The sequence below is a fragment of the Pyrus communis genome, chromosome 8, assembly GCF_041283825.1.
Source record: "Pyrus communis isolate YQ-2024b chromosome 8, ASM4128382v1, whole genome shotgun sequence".
Classification (NCBI taxonomy): Eukaryota; Viridiplantae; Streptophyta; class Magnoliopsida; order Rosales; family Rosaceae; genus Pyrus; species Pyrus communis.
In genome coordinates, this window is record NC_142572.1 from 4,955,477 (window position 1) to 4,970,169 (window position 14,693).

Below are 14,693 nucleotides of genomic sequence, written 5' to 3' on the forward strand. Positions count from 1 at the left end.
TTAGTGGATTCCATTCAAAACAGGCTTATAAAATTGGACTCATATCAAAAGACGCCTTTTTTATATTAAATAAGAGGGAAAAAATAACTTGCTCTCTTAGTAATATAAAGTCTAATAAGAATTTTTTTTTTAGATCCAGAAGGATTCCTAACTTATCTCTATTTAGGATTTACACACCCACTATGTGAAAGATTAGTTACAACACTCCCCCTTGAGTGTGTAAATACTCAAGTAGTAGACGCATCAAATCTTCAGGCAAAAGATTATCAGCAACTGAGATGTCTAATCAAGTGCTTTGAGATAAGTATAACAAACGCCAATTGTACTTAAATATGGAATTTCGGGCTCCATATCCTTTTAAAGGGTCTCATCTATATCTAACGTACAGACAATCATTGGTGTACTCGAAGGCGACACCTTCTGGGTGGTTCGATTGGTGAACCAGAATGCCGTTAGAATTATGATCGAAACTTCAGAATTAGGTATTGTCGATTTTTCCCAAGATCTTTCATCTTGAAGTCTGAGTTCAGGTGCAAGGCAATTTTATCAAGCTCTGCTGGAGTCTAATTTAGATTCATATCATCGACATAAGTTGCAACTCTAGCAATTTTGTATTGTACACGCATGGGCGTATATCCTTAACTGATCAAATATGCACTTAGATGGGTGTACTATATCTGCTTGAATCGTTCCATGTCTGTAAAATGAAAGCCTCATTTAAATTGAAAAGTTATTTTGAGGTCTAGAACTATTTGAATCAATCTATGCAAGAACTTCGAAAACTTCCATGTTGATTTCGTATCATGACCTTAGATATACGTTACAACCATGTTTATAAGTTGCAATCAATCCAGAGCTTATGAGAGAAGCCTTGCCCAATGAGGCTACGTTATATTGCACTATTCATTCATCTCATTACGCTTTCTTTGGAGTTGAATGGTGTTGAAACTGCTGGCCCAAACACTTTCCACTTTGCCAAAGAATCTTATTCGACATGGATTGTTTTTTTTTTCTTTTTTCAATTGACCAATCAGTTATATGTTGACAACATTAATAAAACGCAGTTTGATATCGTTGCTGAACTAATAAAACCCTATAACTAACTGATGTAACTCTCGTGCAGATCAAAACGAGAAAGTAGCATGACTTATTAACATTCACTTGGTTTCGCTTCTTGCTAAAACACATATTTGACACTATTTGAACCTTTAGATTACTTTTCTTTTGCTTTTCTAAATTTATTTTTTAATGTGGCTTGGAAATGTAAATTTAAATTTTCAAGTGTCTAATAAAAATTTTATTCATCGCAGCTGTTCTCTCCTTTTGTTCCTATCTCGCTCTCAAGCTCCCAGTCCAAGCTAACCGAAAAAGGAACCCCATAAATTCTTATATTATTTTAGGCTTTTTAGCCAAAATGGTACTTGAGATTTGCATAACTCCTCACTTTGGTTTCTGAGATTTAAAATCAATAAAATTAGTCCATGAGTTTGTCCACAATCAATTATTTTGGTCTGTGAAAAATTTCCATCAAATAAGGGTAAAATGACAAAAATATCCTCAATTTTGTCAAATCATTTTGGCTTATTGTTTATTAAATTAAGGGTAATTTTATCATTTTGATCCTTATTTAACATAATTTTTCACCTAAGGCCTAAAATGATTGATGATGGATAATCTTAAAGACCACTTATATTGATTTCAAATCTCAGATACCAAAGTGAGGAGTTATACAAATCTCAGAGATTATTTTGACTAAATAGCCTCTTTATGTTTATCGTTCTTTGAAAACTGCTAAGCTCTTTGAGTTTCTTCAGCATCAATGACCAAACATTGCGAGGAAGAAAATAAAGTGGTCTCTGTCATCACAAGAAGAAATTATAGGGATATATTCTCAAAGCTTATCTAAAACTCTCCCTCGACCATATAGTTATCAGTTTCCATGAAACTGGGTGTGGAAACTACAGTACAATATACCTATATGGCATGAGAAAGACGAAAGGGAGAGACTAGTCTCATGGAAGAAGCCATATTAATATCTTATTTCTATCTTAGCCATTGAAAGCTCTTTATCTAATGATTTAAAATGTGTATCATAAAGCGTGTGTCCTTCGATCCTAGTTACACAATATGTATGCAATGTTTCGGTCCAGCAATAAAGTGTTAATAAAAGCCATCTTCAAGCATTCGAACAAAAGCAAACTGATGGACACAAAGAAGTGAAGCATTAATCAAATAATAGCAAACTACCAAAAGATGATTTGGGGATTGTTGGGAGGCATATGTTTCACAAGCCACATTCTAACTCTTCTCTTGAGGGGCCATGGAAGTGAAGCATGTCATTCTTCGTCATTTCTAATCCTACCTGGCAGAAAGTATGAAGAAAGGTGAATGTTTTAGTACCCAATTTTAAAGTATATTCTATGCACTCATTTTAGCTTCTCACACTTTCACGTTTACTTTCAGCCGCTGAATTCATTTAATTTATTCAATCTAATAGTGTTTGGGCCCAAAATACTATTTTGGGCCGAGCCTGGGATTATTCTCAATCCAATGGCATTTGTCTAGAATTTTCTTGTGGGCCGTCCAGTTAGGGTCGACCGAATCCTATTGCGAAGAGGGATTAGTTTAGATAAAGGGTGAAGTCAATTCCTAGTGGAACAAGGAGTCTTGAAGTCGAAGGTGCTTAGGATCAGGAGATGAATCTAGTTTGTTATGGGGCTTGGTTCAAAGTCATATTAGAGTTAGGACTGGCCGAAACCTAATCAGATTGGGTTGAGAAGTTCTAATCCAAGTACATTTCTAGTTTGGTTATAAGGGGGTTTTGCTGCTATAAATAAAAAAAGAAGTGCATCATTCAAGGCCCTCCAATTCAACACACAAATTGCCATGCACAAAGCTTCTCAACAACCTTTGAGATTTTATCCTTCTCTCATTTCTTCTTGCCAACACATCTTCAGTTTGGACAAACAGCACTGTGAAGGCAATCGGCGACATCTTCAGTTTGGATAAACATCCAAAACAGCACTGTGAAGACAATCAGCGACATCTTCAGTTTGGATAAACAGCACTAGAGCTGTAGAATCAGCTGATCAAGGAGTACATTCAGTTTGGATAAACAGCACTATTTTGAGGCCGACTGGTTATTTATCCAAAGTTTCGGTCGACAAGGATTTTCGAGTCCTTGTTGGTAGAGGTTATCTCATCAGCCTTCTCAGCGAAGTGAGGTGTTACAGGTTATGAGGCTCGGCACGTTGAGCACCGGTTTGTTTTATGATTGGATACTCATAACTACACTTTAGAGTTCGGTATTCCAATGACCGAACCACATTTACCATCAAGACATACATCTCTTTCAAGTATTTGTGTCCATATAGTCTAGTGCCAATTCCGCGTGCTTATGCTCTCACGAATATAATCACCATGACCGAACCCAGCGCCGACGATTTGTGAACTTTGCAGAATTAGCAGCCTTGTCTTCAGGCTCTAGAACCCGAAGGCCGAGACGTGTTCCTTCCTCGGCCACAGTCGCATTGAGAAGTCAGCAGCACGCCTAACGCGACATCAACACATTCTACTCCCCGGCCGAGTTCGGTCGACGAGTTGGCATGCCCCGCATATAACCGAAGAACGTAGTTAGCTTATTAGTTATTCGGCATGTGCACCATGTAGGCTTGGTAGGTTTTAGGGTCAACAAATAGCCAAAAGTAAAGAGGGGTGTGTGAGAGGCTAAAAAGGGGTGTGTGAGAATCATCTCTTAAAAAAAACCCGAAATTCTGAACAAGATTCAACAGAGGCTCACAGACATAAATTGATCATTGTGTTCTTCAAATGGCCTCAAGTTGGGAAGTTACAACTGAATCAGTTGGTTTCTATCAAAGCATGATTTATAATTGACTGTAGATTATTAAAAACACAACTCTTCAACTCAACAGTAGCAAAACACAAACAAAAAGCACAAAAATCAAACCTCAAAAGCCAACTGCCTATTGCCCAATTGCCTAAGCAATTATTTCTCAAAGGGGTGGAGCTGCTCTTAAACTCAGAGCAAGTAAAATAGAAACTTTTATGGCATGCACATCAACACTTGTTTACTCCTTACATTCAATATCATTCTTCACGTCTTTTGATTAATGACATACTTTTTACATACACATTATAGTTTGACAGATACAACTACAACATTATTATTTTTTTATATTTACTTACAGAGTTACAAGAAGGAAAGAGTCTAGCTTTTTTCCGTAACACGTTAGACTCTCTACTTAATTGCACAATTTGCAAGGATCCTGAGAGTTTTAAGGACAAATACACAAGTTTACTGACAATTCACACATGAGATGAGAACATGTATATCTAGCCCCACATTATTTTAGAAATGGAGCAACAACCAAAAAAAACTTATGAGAGGAGGGAGTTTGTTTTCAGTAGTTCGATTACTAGGTAATCTGACTTTTTATCCATTAGATTGACAGTTGAGAAAGAATAGTATTTCCTAAATTCAAATTCTAACGGTCAATTTTTCATATTACTAAGTAATCCAAATTTTGAAAGAAAAAAAAAATGGTAGTCCAAACTATTGAAAAGAAATTAAATAATTTTTTCTTTTGAACGTAGAAATTAAATAAGCTGATTGAGCATAATATGATATTAAATGCATGGGAATGGGTATGGATTTTCCTGGCTGGCATAAATCCAGTCCCACTGTCAAGGACCTGGCTCTGCGCATGCTATTTAATAAAAAAATCACTGTCACAGATTTGTTAGACCAAAAGCTGATGCCTCACCAGCATCCCCAACCTGGTCTTATGGCTTTAATTCTCACATTGACATGCTTCTGTTCCCACACCAAGTTAGGACTTAGGAATATATAACAAATCATATTGTTCATACATATTAGGATAATAATTGTATTCCCGGGGTTGAGCTCATTATTTTCTTCCGAATAACTTATTTTGATTGTACAAATTTCATAATCGAAATAGTTCAATTACATAATCAAAACCGTTCAATTTCTTAATCGTCATTTGAAAATCACCATTACAAAAATTTATTTCAATCGGGAATCATTTAATCATTCAAATGTATACAACAAATCAACGACGTAGGTACAAAGTAATATATTTGTGATCAATTAACGTGTATTAACAGGTGCTATTGAGTTTTACGTTAGATCCAAAATGATCCATTATTTAACGGGTATTAACGAGTTAATCCACTGACAATCCGAGCCGTTAAGCATTCATCCAAATGCTAATTTAACAAGTTAACGTGTTGGGTCTAAAATGTCAAGTCTGGTTCTTAGGGTGAAGGGAAAAAAAGTTGGGAGCCTAGAATTCAGGTGAGAAAGGTCACATGGTGCTTGATTTTCACTATAAACACTAGCCTTGTTATTACACACTCGCCTTATACTTATAAATGGAAAGTATATTGAAACCAAATACAAATAAACTTTTACGACATGCACATAAACGCTTCTTTACTCCTTACATGTGATATCATTCTTCTCGTCTTTCAGCTCATTACATACTTTTTACGTATATGCCATGGTTTGACACATGCATATCATTCTTTTACATTTGTTTACAAACTTACAAAAAATTAACAAGTTAAGAGTTTTTTTCCATAGCACATTAGACTCTATACTCAATTGCAAAAATTGCAGAGACCACCTGTGAGTTTTAAGGACAAATACACAATTTGCTGATAATTTGCACATGAGATGAGAGATTGTATATGTAGCTAAATTTATTTTAGAAATGGAGCAACAACCAAAAAAATGTAAGGAGAGGAGTGGGGTTTGTCTTCAGTAATTTGATTACTGGGTAATCTAACTTTTTATCCATTAATTGACAGTTGAGAAAAAAAAAATATTTTCGTATTTCATTTCTAATTGTCAAATTTTCATGCTACTGAATAGTTCAAACAAGACTACAAGCATAATAGGAAATTAAATGCATGGGAATGGGTATGGGTATGGATTTTCCTGGCTGGAAGGAATCCAGTCCCACCGTCAAGGACGTGGTTCTCCGTGTGCCATGTAATACAAGATCACTCTCACAGATTTGTTAGACCAAAAGCTGATGCCTCACCAACAATCCCAACCTTGATTTATGGCTTTGATTCTCACATGGACATGCTTTGTTCCCACTCCAAGTTTGGACTTAAGAATATAACAAATCATATTATTCATACATATTAGGATAATACTTGTATTCCTTTATAGGGGATTAGCTCATTCCCCTTTTTGAATAATGTATTTTGATCGTATAAAATTTATAATCGGAATCATTTAATTTATTAATCTTCATTTGAACATCACTTCTACAAAACATCATTTCAATTAGAGATTATTTAGTCATTCAAATGTATAGAACAACTAGACGATGTAGGTATAAGGTAATATATTCAATATGAACCATTCATTTATTTGATACGTTTAGTCTTTGAATGAAGAATTAATAAATTGAATAGTTCTGACCGTTGATTTTATTCGGTCAAGATATATTATTCATAAATGGGAGAATATGTGCATTCTCTTATGGGAGGATACAAGTATTATCCTATATATTATTTGGCCCACTTTTGTTTTTGAACAAACGATATTATCTTCACTAAGGAGGTGTGGGGGAGTGGGCTAAGCTAATAATGGGCTAGTGATAATGTGGTTCAAATTTGCCTTTGCGAGAATCAAACATAAAACCTTTCACTTACAAGTGAAGAGGAATACTACTAGACCGTAAAAGTGGCATTTGACTCACTTTTTAAATATTATAACTATTTCAAGTCTAAGAGGGTGTAGTCAATTTGGATTTCAGGGGATTTTAATGGATTTTTTTTTAAGTGACAAATTTCAAAAGATTTTAATATACTTGTAATTCAACATGGATTTTGGCATATTTATATGGATTTCTATTATAAATTTGTATGGCTTTGTATGGACTTCTTGCATGGAATTCTTAGGATTTTAGTATTTTCATGAATTTTTTTAGGATTTCTATGGATTGGTGCGTAATGTGCACATCACTCCAAGTCAAAACATGATGCACTTTTGACAATAGTTGGATACTGAATGAGCTTACATAATGAAATAGGAGATGTATCTCACAGTTGAAAACGTACTCAAGGTGAAATCTATTCCATACCGAAACCTACCAAAGAAAAGATATAAAAAAACGATACACATGACTGATTAATCAAGGGTGTGATATTCACACTCTTTTTTACTTCTCACACACCCCTAATTAATTTCTATCCTTTAATCTTCTTCAACTCATTCGATCTAACAGCCAGAGGTAAAAAATGGTGTGTGAATAGCACACTTTTTAATCAAAAGGGTGATGAGCAAGTCTTCTTATTGTGGTGTCTAGGGTGCTTACACCATAATGAAGAACAAAGGTTTTAGTCCTCGAAGACCAAAATTGTCCCCTAAGATTCAGTTACAAGGTTCACAATGCAGCAGTAGGTTTAATACACATTTTGTAACTTCAAAGCATGAGGCACATTCCGTGTTTTGTTGCTTGATATGACCGAACACATTATGATATTTTTCTTGTATTTGCAAGACTGTTGCCTTCACCAAATGTTAGATTTCCATTTTTAACTGGCTGAGGCGCAGGAGAAAGATCGAGGAGCATCAGATTGTTTCAACTTAATCACTTTTTTTTTTTTTTTGTCAATATTATTGTGGGACACTTTAGATGCGAGGCAGGTTTGGGCGGTCTAGGCGGGCACCTCAACAGGTACAAGCACCCTTTTTTAAGTTTCAAAAGCCTAGGCATTAATCGGGATGGTGGCCAACCGCCTAGCGCCTAGACAGAGATTTTTAGAACAAGGTTTTGAATACATGTGAAAATTTGTAAAAATTTTAGAATTAGGTGAAATTGTAAAAAATATGCTTAAATTTTGGTAAAATTTGTACAAATATGTGAGCTTGTAGGAAATATGTGAAAATTTGTGAAATTTGGTAGAAAATAGGAAAATATGGTGAAATTTTAGAATTAGGTGAAATTGTAGGAAATTTGCTTAAATTTGGTAAAATTGTAGAAATATTTGAGCTTGTAGGAAATTTGTGAAAATTTATGAAATTTGGTGGAAAATATGAAAATTCGGTAAAAATCATGAAATATGTGAAAGTGTAGGAAATATGTTTAAATTTGGTTGAATTGTAGAAATATGTGAAATTGTAGGAAATTTGTGAAATTATGATTTTTTTTTTCACAAAATTCTTTGCGCTTAATTACCAATGGTCGTCTGCATCCGCCTCTACTCAGAATGAGAGGTCGTCACTTAATGCCACCTAGGCGACCACAGCCGAGTAAATGGGTGGCCAGGTTTGCGCCATTAGGGTGGGTGGCTCGGTTTGCCAAGCTATCTCACAACTGCACACAACATGAGCCTTTAGTGACCCCAACCCAACCCCATCCCACCCTGCTCAGGGCAGCCTTAGTGCAGAGGCCGATTCGATGGCTATGTAGTAGGTGGGGGATGGAGAGCTCCTCACCAAGCCGAAGAGAAAAAGTCAAGAGATTTGTAGGAGGTTGGCAACTAACTAGATCACCCAGGTCACATAGAAGCGAATCCGGGTTGAATACCTCCTGAGTCACGGGTGACCGAGTGACAAAATCAACAGTTTGTTAACACATGACATGAGTGCCATCATCCGCAACAAATGCCTCATGGTCTATGATTCTTAGAAGACGCATATATCATCCAAGTTTGCGCCAAGATGGTCAGACTGCTTTGGGTAAGTGTACACCCTTTTTTAATTCATTAGTTTTTTTTTTCTTTAATTATTTAATGTTGTTTTAAACTAATAAATTTGGTTTTTGTTTGGGATTTCAGGCCTATTTCGAGTGAGACACGTAGGATAAGGCTTGTGTCGAGTATATAGACCGCGTGTGGAGGGAGTGGTATAAGGAGTGATACAAGCTACACTTCTGCTACAAGACTTGTGTGTTTCCTGATGCAGCTCTTAACGATCCACAACAAGGAGTTGGTGGAGATGATAGGCGAGGGGGATGTGCACTCATTTTTAGATCGAAAAATTTTAGGTCAATTTTATTTATATTTTAATTTTAGTTCAAATTTTATGTTTTTTTAGTTAAGTTTAATTTACAAAAAAATCGGCGACAAATAAAGGTAACTAGGAGACGAAGTTGTACCTTCATCACTCTAGTTCTCGACCCTATCTCACCGGGTCGAGGAACGGATGGCGAGTGATTCGCATTTCCCAAAAGTGGAGGTTTTTGGGGGGGGGGGGGGGGGGGGGGCGGTGCATACCAATTATGGCAGCCAAGTCGCTAACAACATTTTTGTAAGTATTTCGCTCTACGTTTGAAATTTAAATTTCATTACAATTAAAAAAAGGTTTAAATTATGATCGACAATCTTAATTGGTTTTTCTTTTTCTTTTGTAGACTTCTATGATGCAGAAGAAGGACGAGTACCTCGCTAACCTCTACCAGTAGCAACCAGTGCCTATAGGAGCTAATACCTAATCCAAGGGTGTCTCTACAGTTGCTAATGAACGGGGTTAGGCTACAGAAAGGCAAGGTACTCGGTGACTTAGAAGCGAGTTGGGTTCAAGACCTTGGGGCACCCTTTTTTAACAAAAACAAACAAAAATTATTGTACCAAAACATGGGTACTTTCTTCAAAAATCACAAGATAAAAAAAAAAGATATTAGGTTTAATAACATTAGTAAATTTCTTCGATTAAACTTGATATGGATACATTCTCAAATCAACGAAAAAGAATGTACCTATATAATTTAAAAAATGGATTAAAAAAATTTGAATGGATTTTATATTGAAAAATTGGGTACATTTTATATTAAAAAAGGGTACATTTTACATATAACAAATTGGTATATTTAAGAATGATACATTCAAGATTAAAAAGAATTGAAAATTATATGAAGGGGTACATTTAAGATTAAAAAATTGAGAATCTTTCTGTGAAAAAAAAAAAAAAAAAAACTAATAGTTATAAACTTATTTTAATTTTTTTTTTTTTTGAAATGTTTGAATCGAAAATTAATTAGGAGTTTAATAGAGGTGTGAGTGTTAAAACCCTAAATCAATTACTAATTTTTATTTTTTCAAATTATGTAATTAACATGTAAATTCATTATCACATTAATGCTAGGGACTTCAAACAAAATTTGAAAACTAATAAGGTCTTAGTCAATGAACATTAGTAACTAGAGACTGGATACTAATTTTTCCTATTATTATTGTTATGTGTTGGGTTTTGTCATAAAAAGTCTTGGTATTGTTAAAGGTGGAACTCTTACTTGTTAATTGTATATTATTTTGTCATGTAACCGATGTGGCTTCAATAAATGATCTTGTCAATACAAAATGGAGAAACTTAGCTACTATTATATCGAGACTAACAAACTTAGCAGCTACTTTTATAACAAAGTAACAGACTTAAGAATAGAACGGTCAACAATAGTCAACATCCCTCATCAATTTCAACTGGGGTTTCCAAGCTTGAGATTGTAACAGTGCCTTTACAAATGTAGGACTATGAAAACCCTCTGTCAAGATATTTGCAGTTTGATCATTAGTGGGAATGTACAAAATTTGCAAGTCTAACCATTGAACTCTTTCTCTAACAAAATGATAGTTTGTGCCAAGATGTTTGATTATCGAGTCAAACACAAGATTATCACTTAATGCTATAACAGATTGATCTTCACAATAGATAGTGGGCGGATTTGATAACACCACATCCAAATATTTCATAATACACCTGATCTATTTGAACTCCACAATATCCCTGTCCATTTAGCGAACATCAGTTAACCATGATAGACATGATGAGGGGCACCAAGTTTGCTTTGACACACACGACATATTCTTTTATGGACGATGAAATTTGATGAACACACTTGTAATATTGGGTGAAATTTGTGAATAATAGCATTTCAACGTAAAAACAATTCATTTTTGAATAGCGTATCTTTAGCATATAAACTCAATGATCATAACATTTAATTTATTAAGCACCATATGAAATTTGTACAATAAAAATATTTTATCTACATGAAAAATGAGCTCATCTCGTTAAAGAGAATGCAGGTATTTTTAATTCGATAAAAGAAAAAGTAAACAAGAATTCTCCTTTTAAATAAAACAAAACAACCGACGTCCTATTAGAATACTTTCGTACATTCCCTCGCATCCAAAGTTCCAAACTTCGTGTAGCTTATTTTGATCCGTCCACGCCTGCACTTTTTGCTTTCCACGCCGCCGCCCACAGAAAGCTTGGAAAATTCATACTTTTTAATCTTTTTTCCCTGTCGACATTTCCACACTTAAATCTATCCTCCCAACCATCACAGCAACCGACTCCAATCCCGAGTGGACCCTCCCCTATCCCATCCATCACAGCCGTCCACTTGGTCCTCAATCTCCAACTTTTCAAACCCCACAACCCGTCAGAAAAGGTGTTATAGAAAACCCAAAGAAGCTCGCATGAACTAACGTGGAAACACACCAAAAAACAGTTTCGTATCACTTATTCCTCGATAAATACCACACAAAAACCTGCAGAATGCGACTGCAAATCAATCACCAAATGGAAAAGCTCAGGAGATCGTCGAAAAAGAAGTCCGACATCGCCTGCAAGAAGCACCCGAAACACCAACAATCGCCGGGCGTTTGCTCCTTGTGCTTGAAAGAAAAGCTAGAACGAGTTGCTCAGAAGCTCTCAACTTATTCTGTTCCCTACTTGCGTAGAACTTTTTACGCTTCTCCTTCTACGACTTCTTCTTTATCGTCGCATTACTCGTCTTCTTCGGGTTCTTCTTCGTCTCCAGCGCCAGGTTACGAGCAAAAGGGTTCGACGATATCTTGGTTGTTGAGTGGTGAAAGTAATGTTCTTCGTAAAAGTAGGTCGCTGGTGAATTACTTTCCGAGACGAAAGAGAGAGCTAGGCAGTGAAGAGAAGAAGAAGAGTCGGTTTTGGACGAAGTTGCTTCGTCCCAGAAGTAAGCGGAGGGAAGAAGGCTTGGTACAGTCTAGGACTGTGAGAGAGATCAGGGTGCCAAATAGGGTACTTTAAACTTTGAAGGCCAGAATTTATTTATTTTTAATTTTATATTTGTTGTTATTTTTCCTATTCTTGAAAGATTTGAATGTACGTAGCAGACTTATGATCACAATTTTGCATCAGAAAGCTGATCACAGAGGAAAAAGGATCAAAAGATTTTATTATTAATTTTTGTATATATACCAGCCTATAATTAAATGTAAATTATTGTGCATGTTTAATTATGTACCATTATCATGCGATTATATACAAAGATGAGAGCATGTAAATTTAGCATTAGGATTTAGGATTTAGCTCTTAATTCTGGATTACTAAGAGTTCAAATCGTAAAAAATACTGTATAATGGTACATCCTAAGGTATTGAATTAACATTGTTAAGAACTGATTAAGAAATTAATAGTATAAGACCCGCTTAAACTGCCTCATATATATGACATTCAAACAGCATGAGCTTCATGATATTCATTAGTTAAGATTGTATATTATAACGCTATATCGTCAAAAAAACTTAATTAGGCAGATATTTATGTTGTCATATGATCAATTACGTCTACATAAAGAGTACCTTATCAATGTTTATATTCATAGCTTTGCAATATAGCTAAATTTCTATGTTATTGTGATGTTTTTGTTGTTGTATGATTAGTGGTGGATGTATATCGGGATCAAGGTGGTTCAAGTACCACTCAGAGTCCCGAAAATATTTTAGAGGACCCTCCAAACATTGGTACGGGTCTCTTTTGCACCTACTAAATGTTTGATGTAATGTTTGTTAGGCATATCTTATTAGGTTGTGCCGACAACATTCGACAAATTCTTTTAATATCACTCATCAGAATGTTTGGCCGACGAGGCTTGTTCAACGAAATGCCTCAATGAATAAACTAAAAAAAATTCTACACACTTCACACTCTATTTCTATCTAAAAACTTGTACTTTGACACTGGAGCCTCCAATTCAAATCCCGAATCCACCATTGCATATGAATCACATATCCAAACAAGAACCAACTTGATGAATGTTATTGCAATAGGGGTGTGCTATCCACACACCTCTTTTTAATTTATATCATTTGATTTTCTTCAATTCATTCGATCTGACGATTAAAAATTAAGAGGGGTGTATAAATAGCACACCCCATTGCAATATAGCTAGACTGTTTGGTTAATACAAACAGTCTAGCAAAAAAATTATTTCTCTCTCCCAATATATATATATATATATATATATATCACTTTAGATTGCTGCAATAATTTTAGGAATTCAGAAAAGGGATCATTTTAGATTTGATTCTCTGTAATATTTTGTTGTTATGATGTTCAACGGACGTTGGTGAACATTGTGTCTGCATACATCATGATAAAACAAAATTTTCGTATGCAACAACAAGGAAACTAACTGGCACGACTTGGTTGCTAGTTCAAAGAGTCGCATTATTTGCTAAGTAACCCTAATCAAGCTCCATCCACGAAGTTTCTTGAAGCATATAAATTCAAATTCCAATGGTCAGCTGCATGCGACTGCCCACGGTCTTTACACTTTATTAGGGTTTTGATTAATTTGATCCATATGGAAAAGCTTGTGTGACAGCTAGTATAACATGATCATCGGTCAAATTCGGGACCATTTCCAAATTCCACAAATTGGTTGGAAAGTTTAAATTTGTTAAGTCGCAGGCAACGTGAGGATGCAGATTAACAAAATGTATTTAATAAGATTGATTTTCTACCAACTTGCGAACTCCCATGGTTTTAACTTTCAAAGTACTTGCAGTACCATTACTTTGCATATAATTAAAAGGAGGCAGATTTTTTGCCCTCCCATGCACCTCCTGTTTGTGTAGTCACAATTAAATCACGTCAACATTTTATATTATTATTCTTTTTTATCTTATTATCTCTATAAAAAAATATATATAAAAATATTAACGTGGCTTAACCGTGATCACACAAAACAAAAGGACACAGAAAATAGGAGGGCAGACAATCTGCCTCCTAATTAAAATGGAGATGTACGTTACGTGGTAAAGTTTGATTTCTGTTACCTTCCATGTGGGATACACAAATATTATTTTAAGAGTGGTGTTAGACTACCCACCAATGTTATTTCTTTACGCACCTTGTATTCTCACTCATCACCAAAACTAAAAAAATATAAAAACATTATTTTTCCACCCACCATTTTATCTAAAATAGCCTTTAACACATTTTTAATTCTTTTTTATGTTTCTCATTCATTAAATAAAATATTTTCAAATAAAAAAACTTTAATTGACTGACCACTTCTTCCTTTGGTTGGGAGAATATCGACATTACAATAAACCCTCACGCAAAACTCAACCGCGCAACCATGAATTGCAAGGTCCCAAGTTTGGTATTTGTATTTGAACATTGAAGAGGCTATTGGAGCTTGTTTCCATGACGTGATTCTATATTTTCAGTTGAAATATAAATTTAAAGATAGTTTGTTTGAGATGCTCTTAAAAAACAAAATTGTATTTCATACTGCACGTTTTATGTTATATGCTAGATCTCTGCATGATATGGAAACACCTCTAAAAATGGCATTTGGATCGAACAATGGAAAAGGTTTAATTAAATTGAAAAAAAATTGAATAAAGCCGTTCATGTT

At 35.0% G+C, this 14,693-nt stretch overlaps 1 protein-coding gene across 1 annotated transcript; it reads left to right on the forward strand.

The window, feature by feature from the left end:
* The first annotated feature begins 11,494 nt into the window (after positions 1-11,494).
* Positions 11,495-12,265, forward strand: LOC137717141 (uncharacterized). Its single transcript, XM_068456445.2, has one exon. The coding sequence runs from the start codon at positions 11,564-11,566 to the stop codon at positions 12,071-12,073; it is 510 nt and encodes a 169-aa protein (XP_068312546.2). The 5' UTR covers positions 11,495-11,563; the 3' UTR covers positions 12,074-12,265.
* Positions 12,266-14,693: the final 2,428 nt, after the last annotated feature.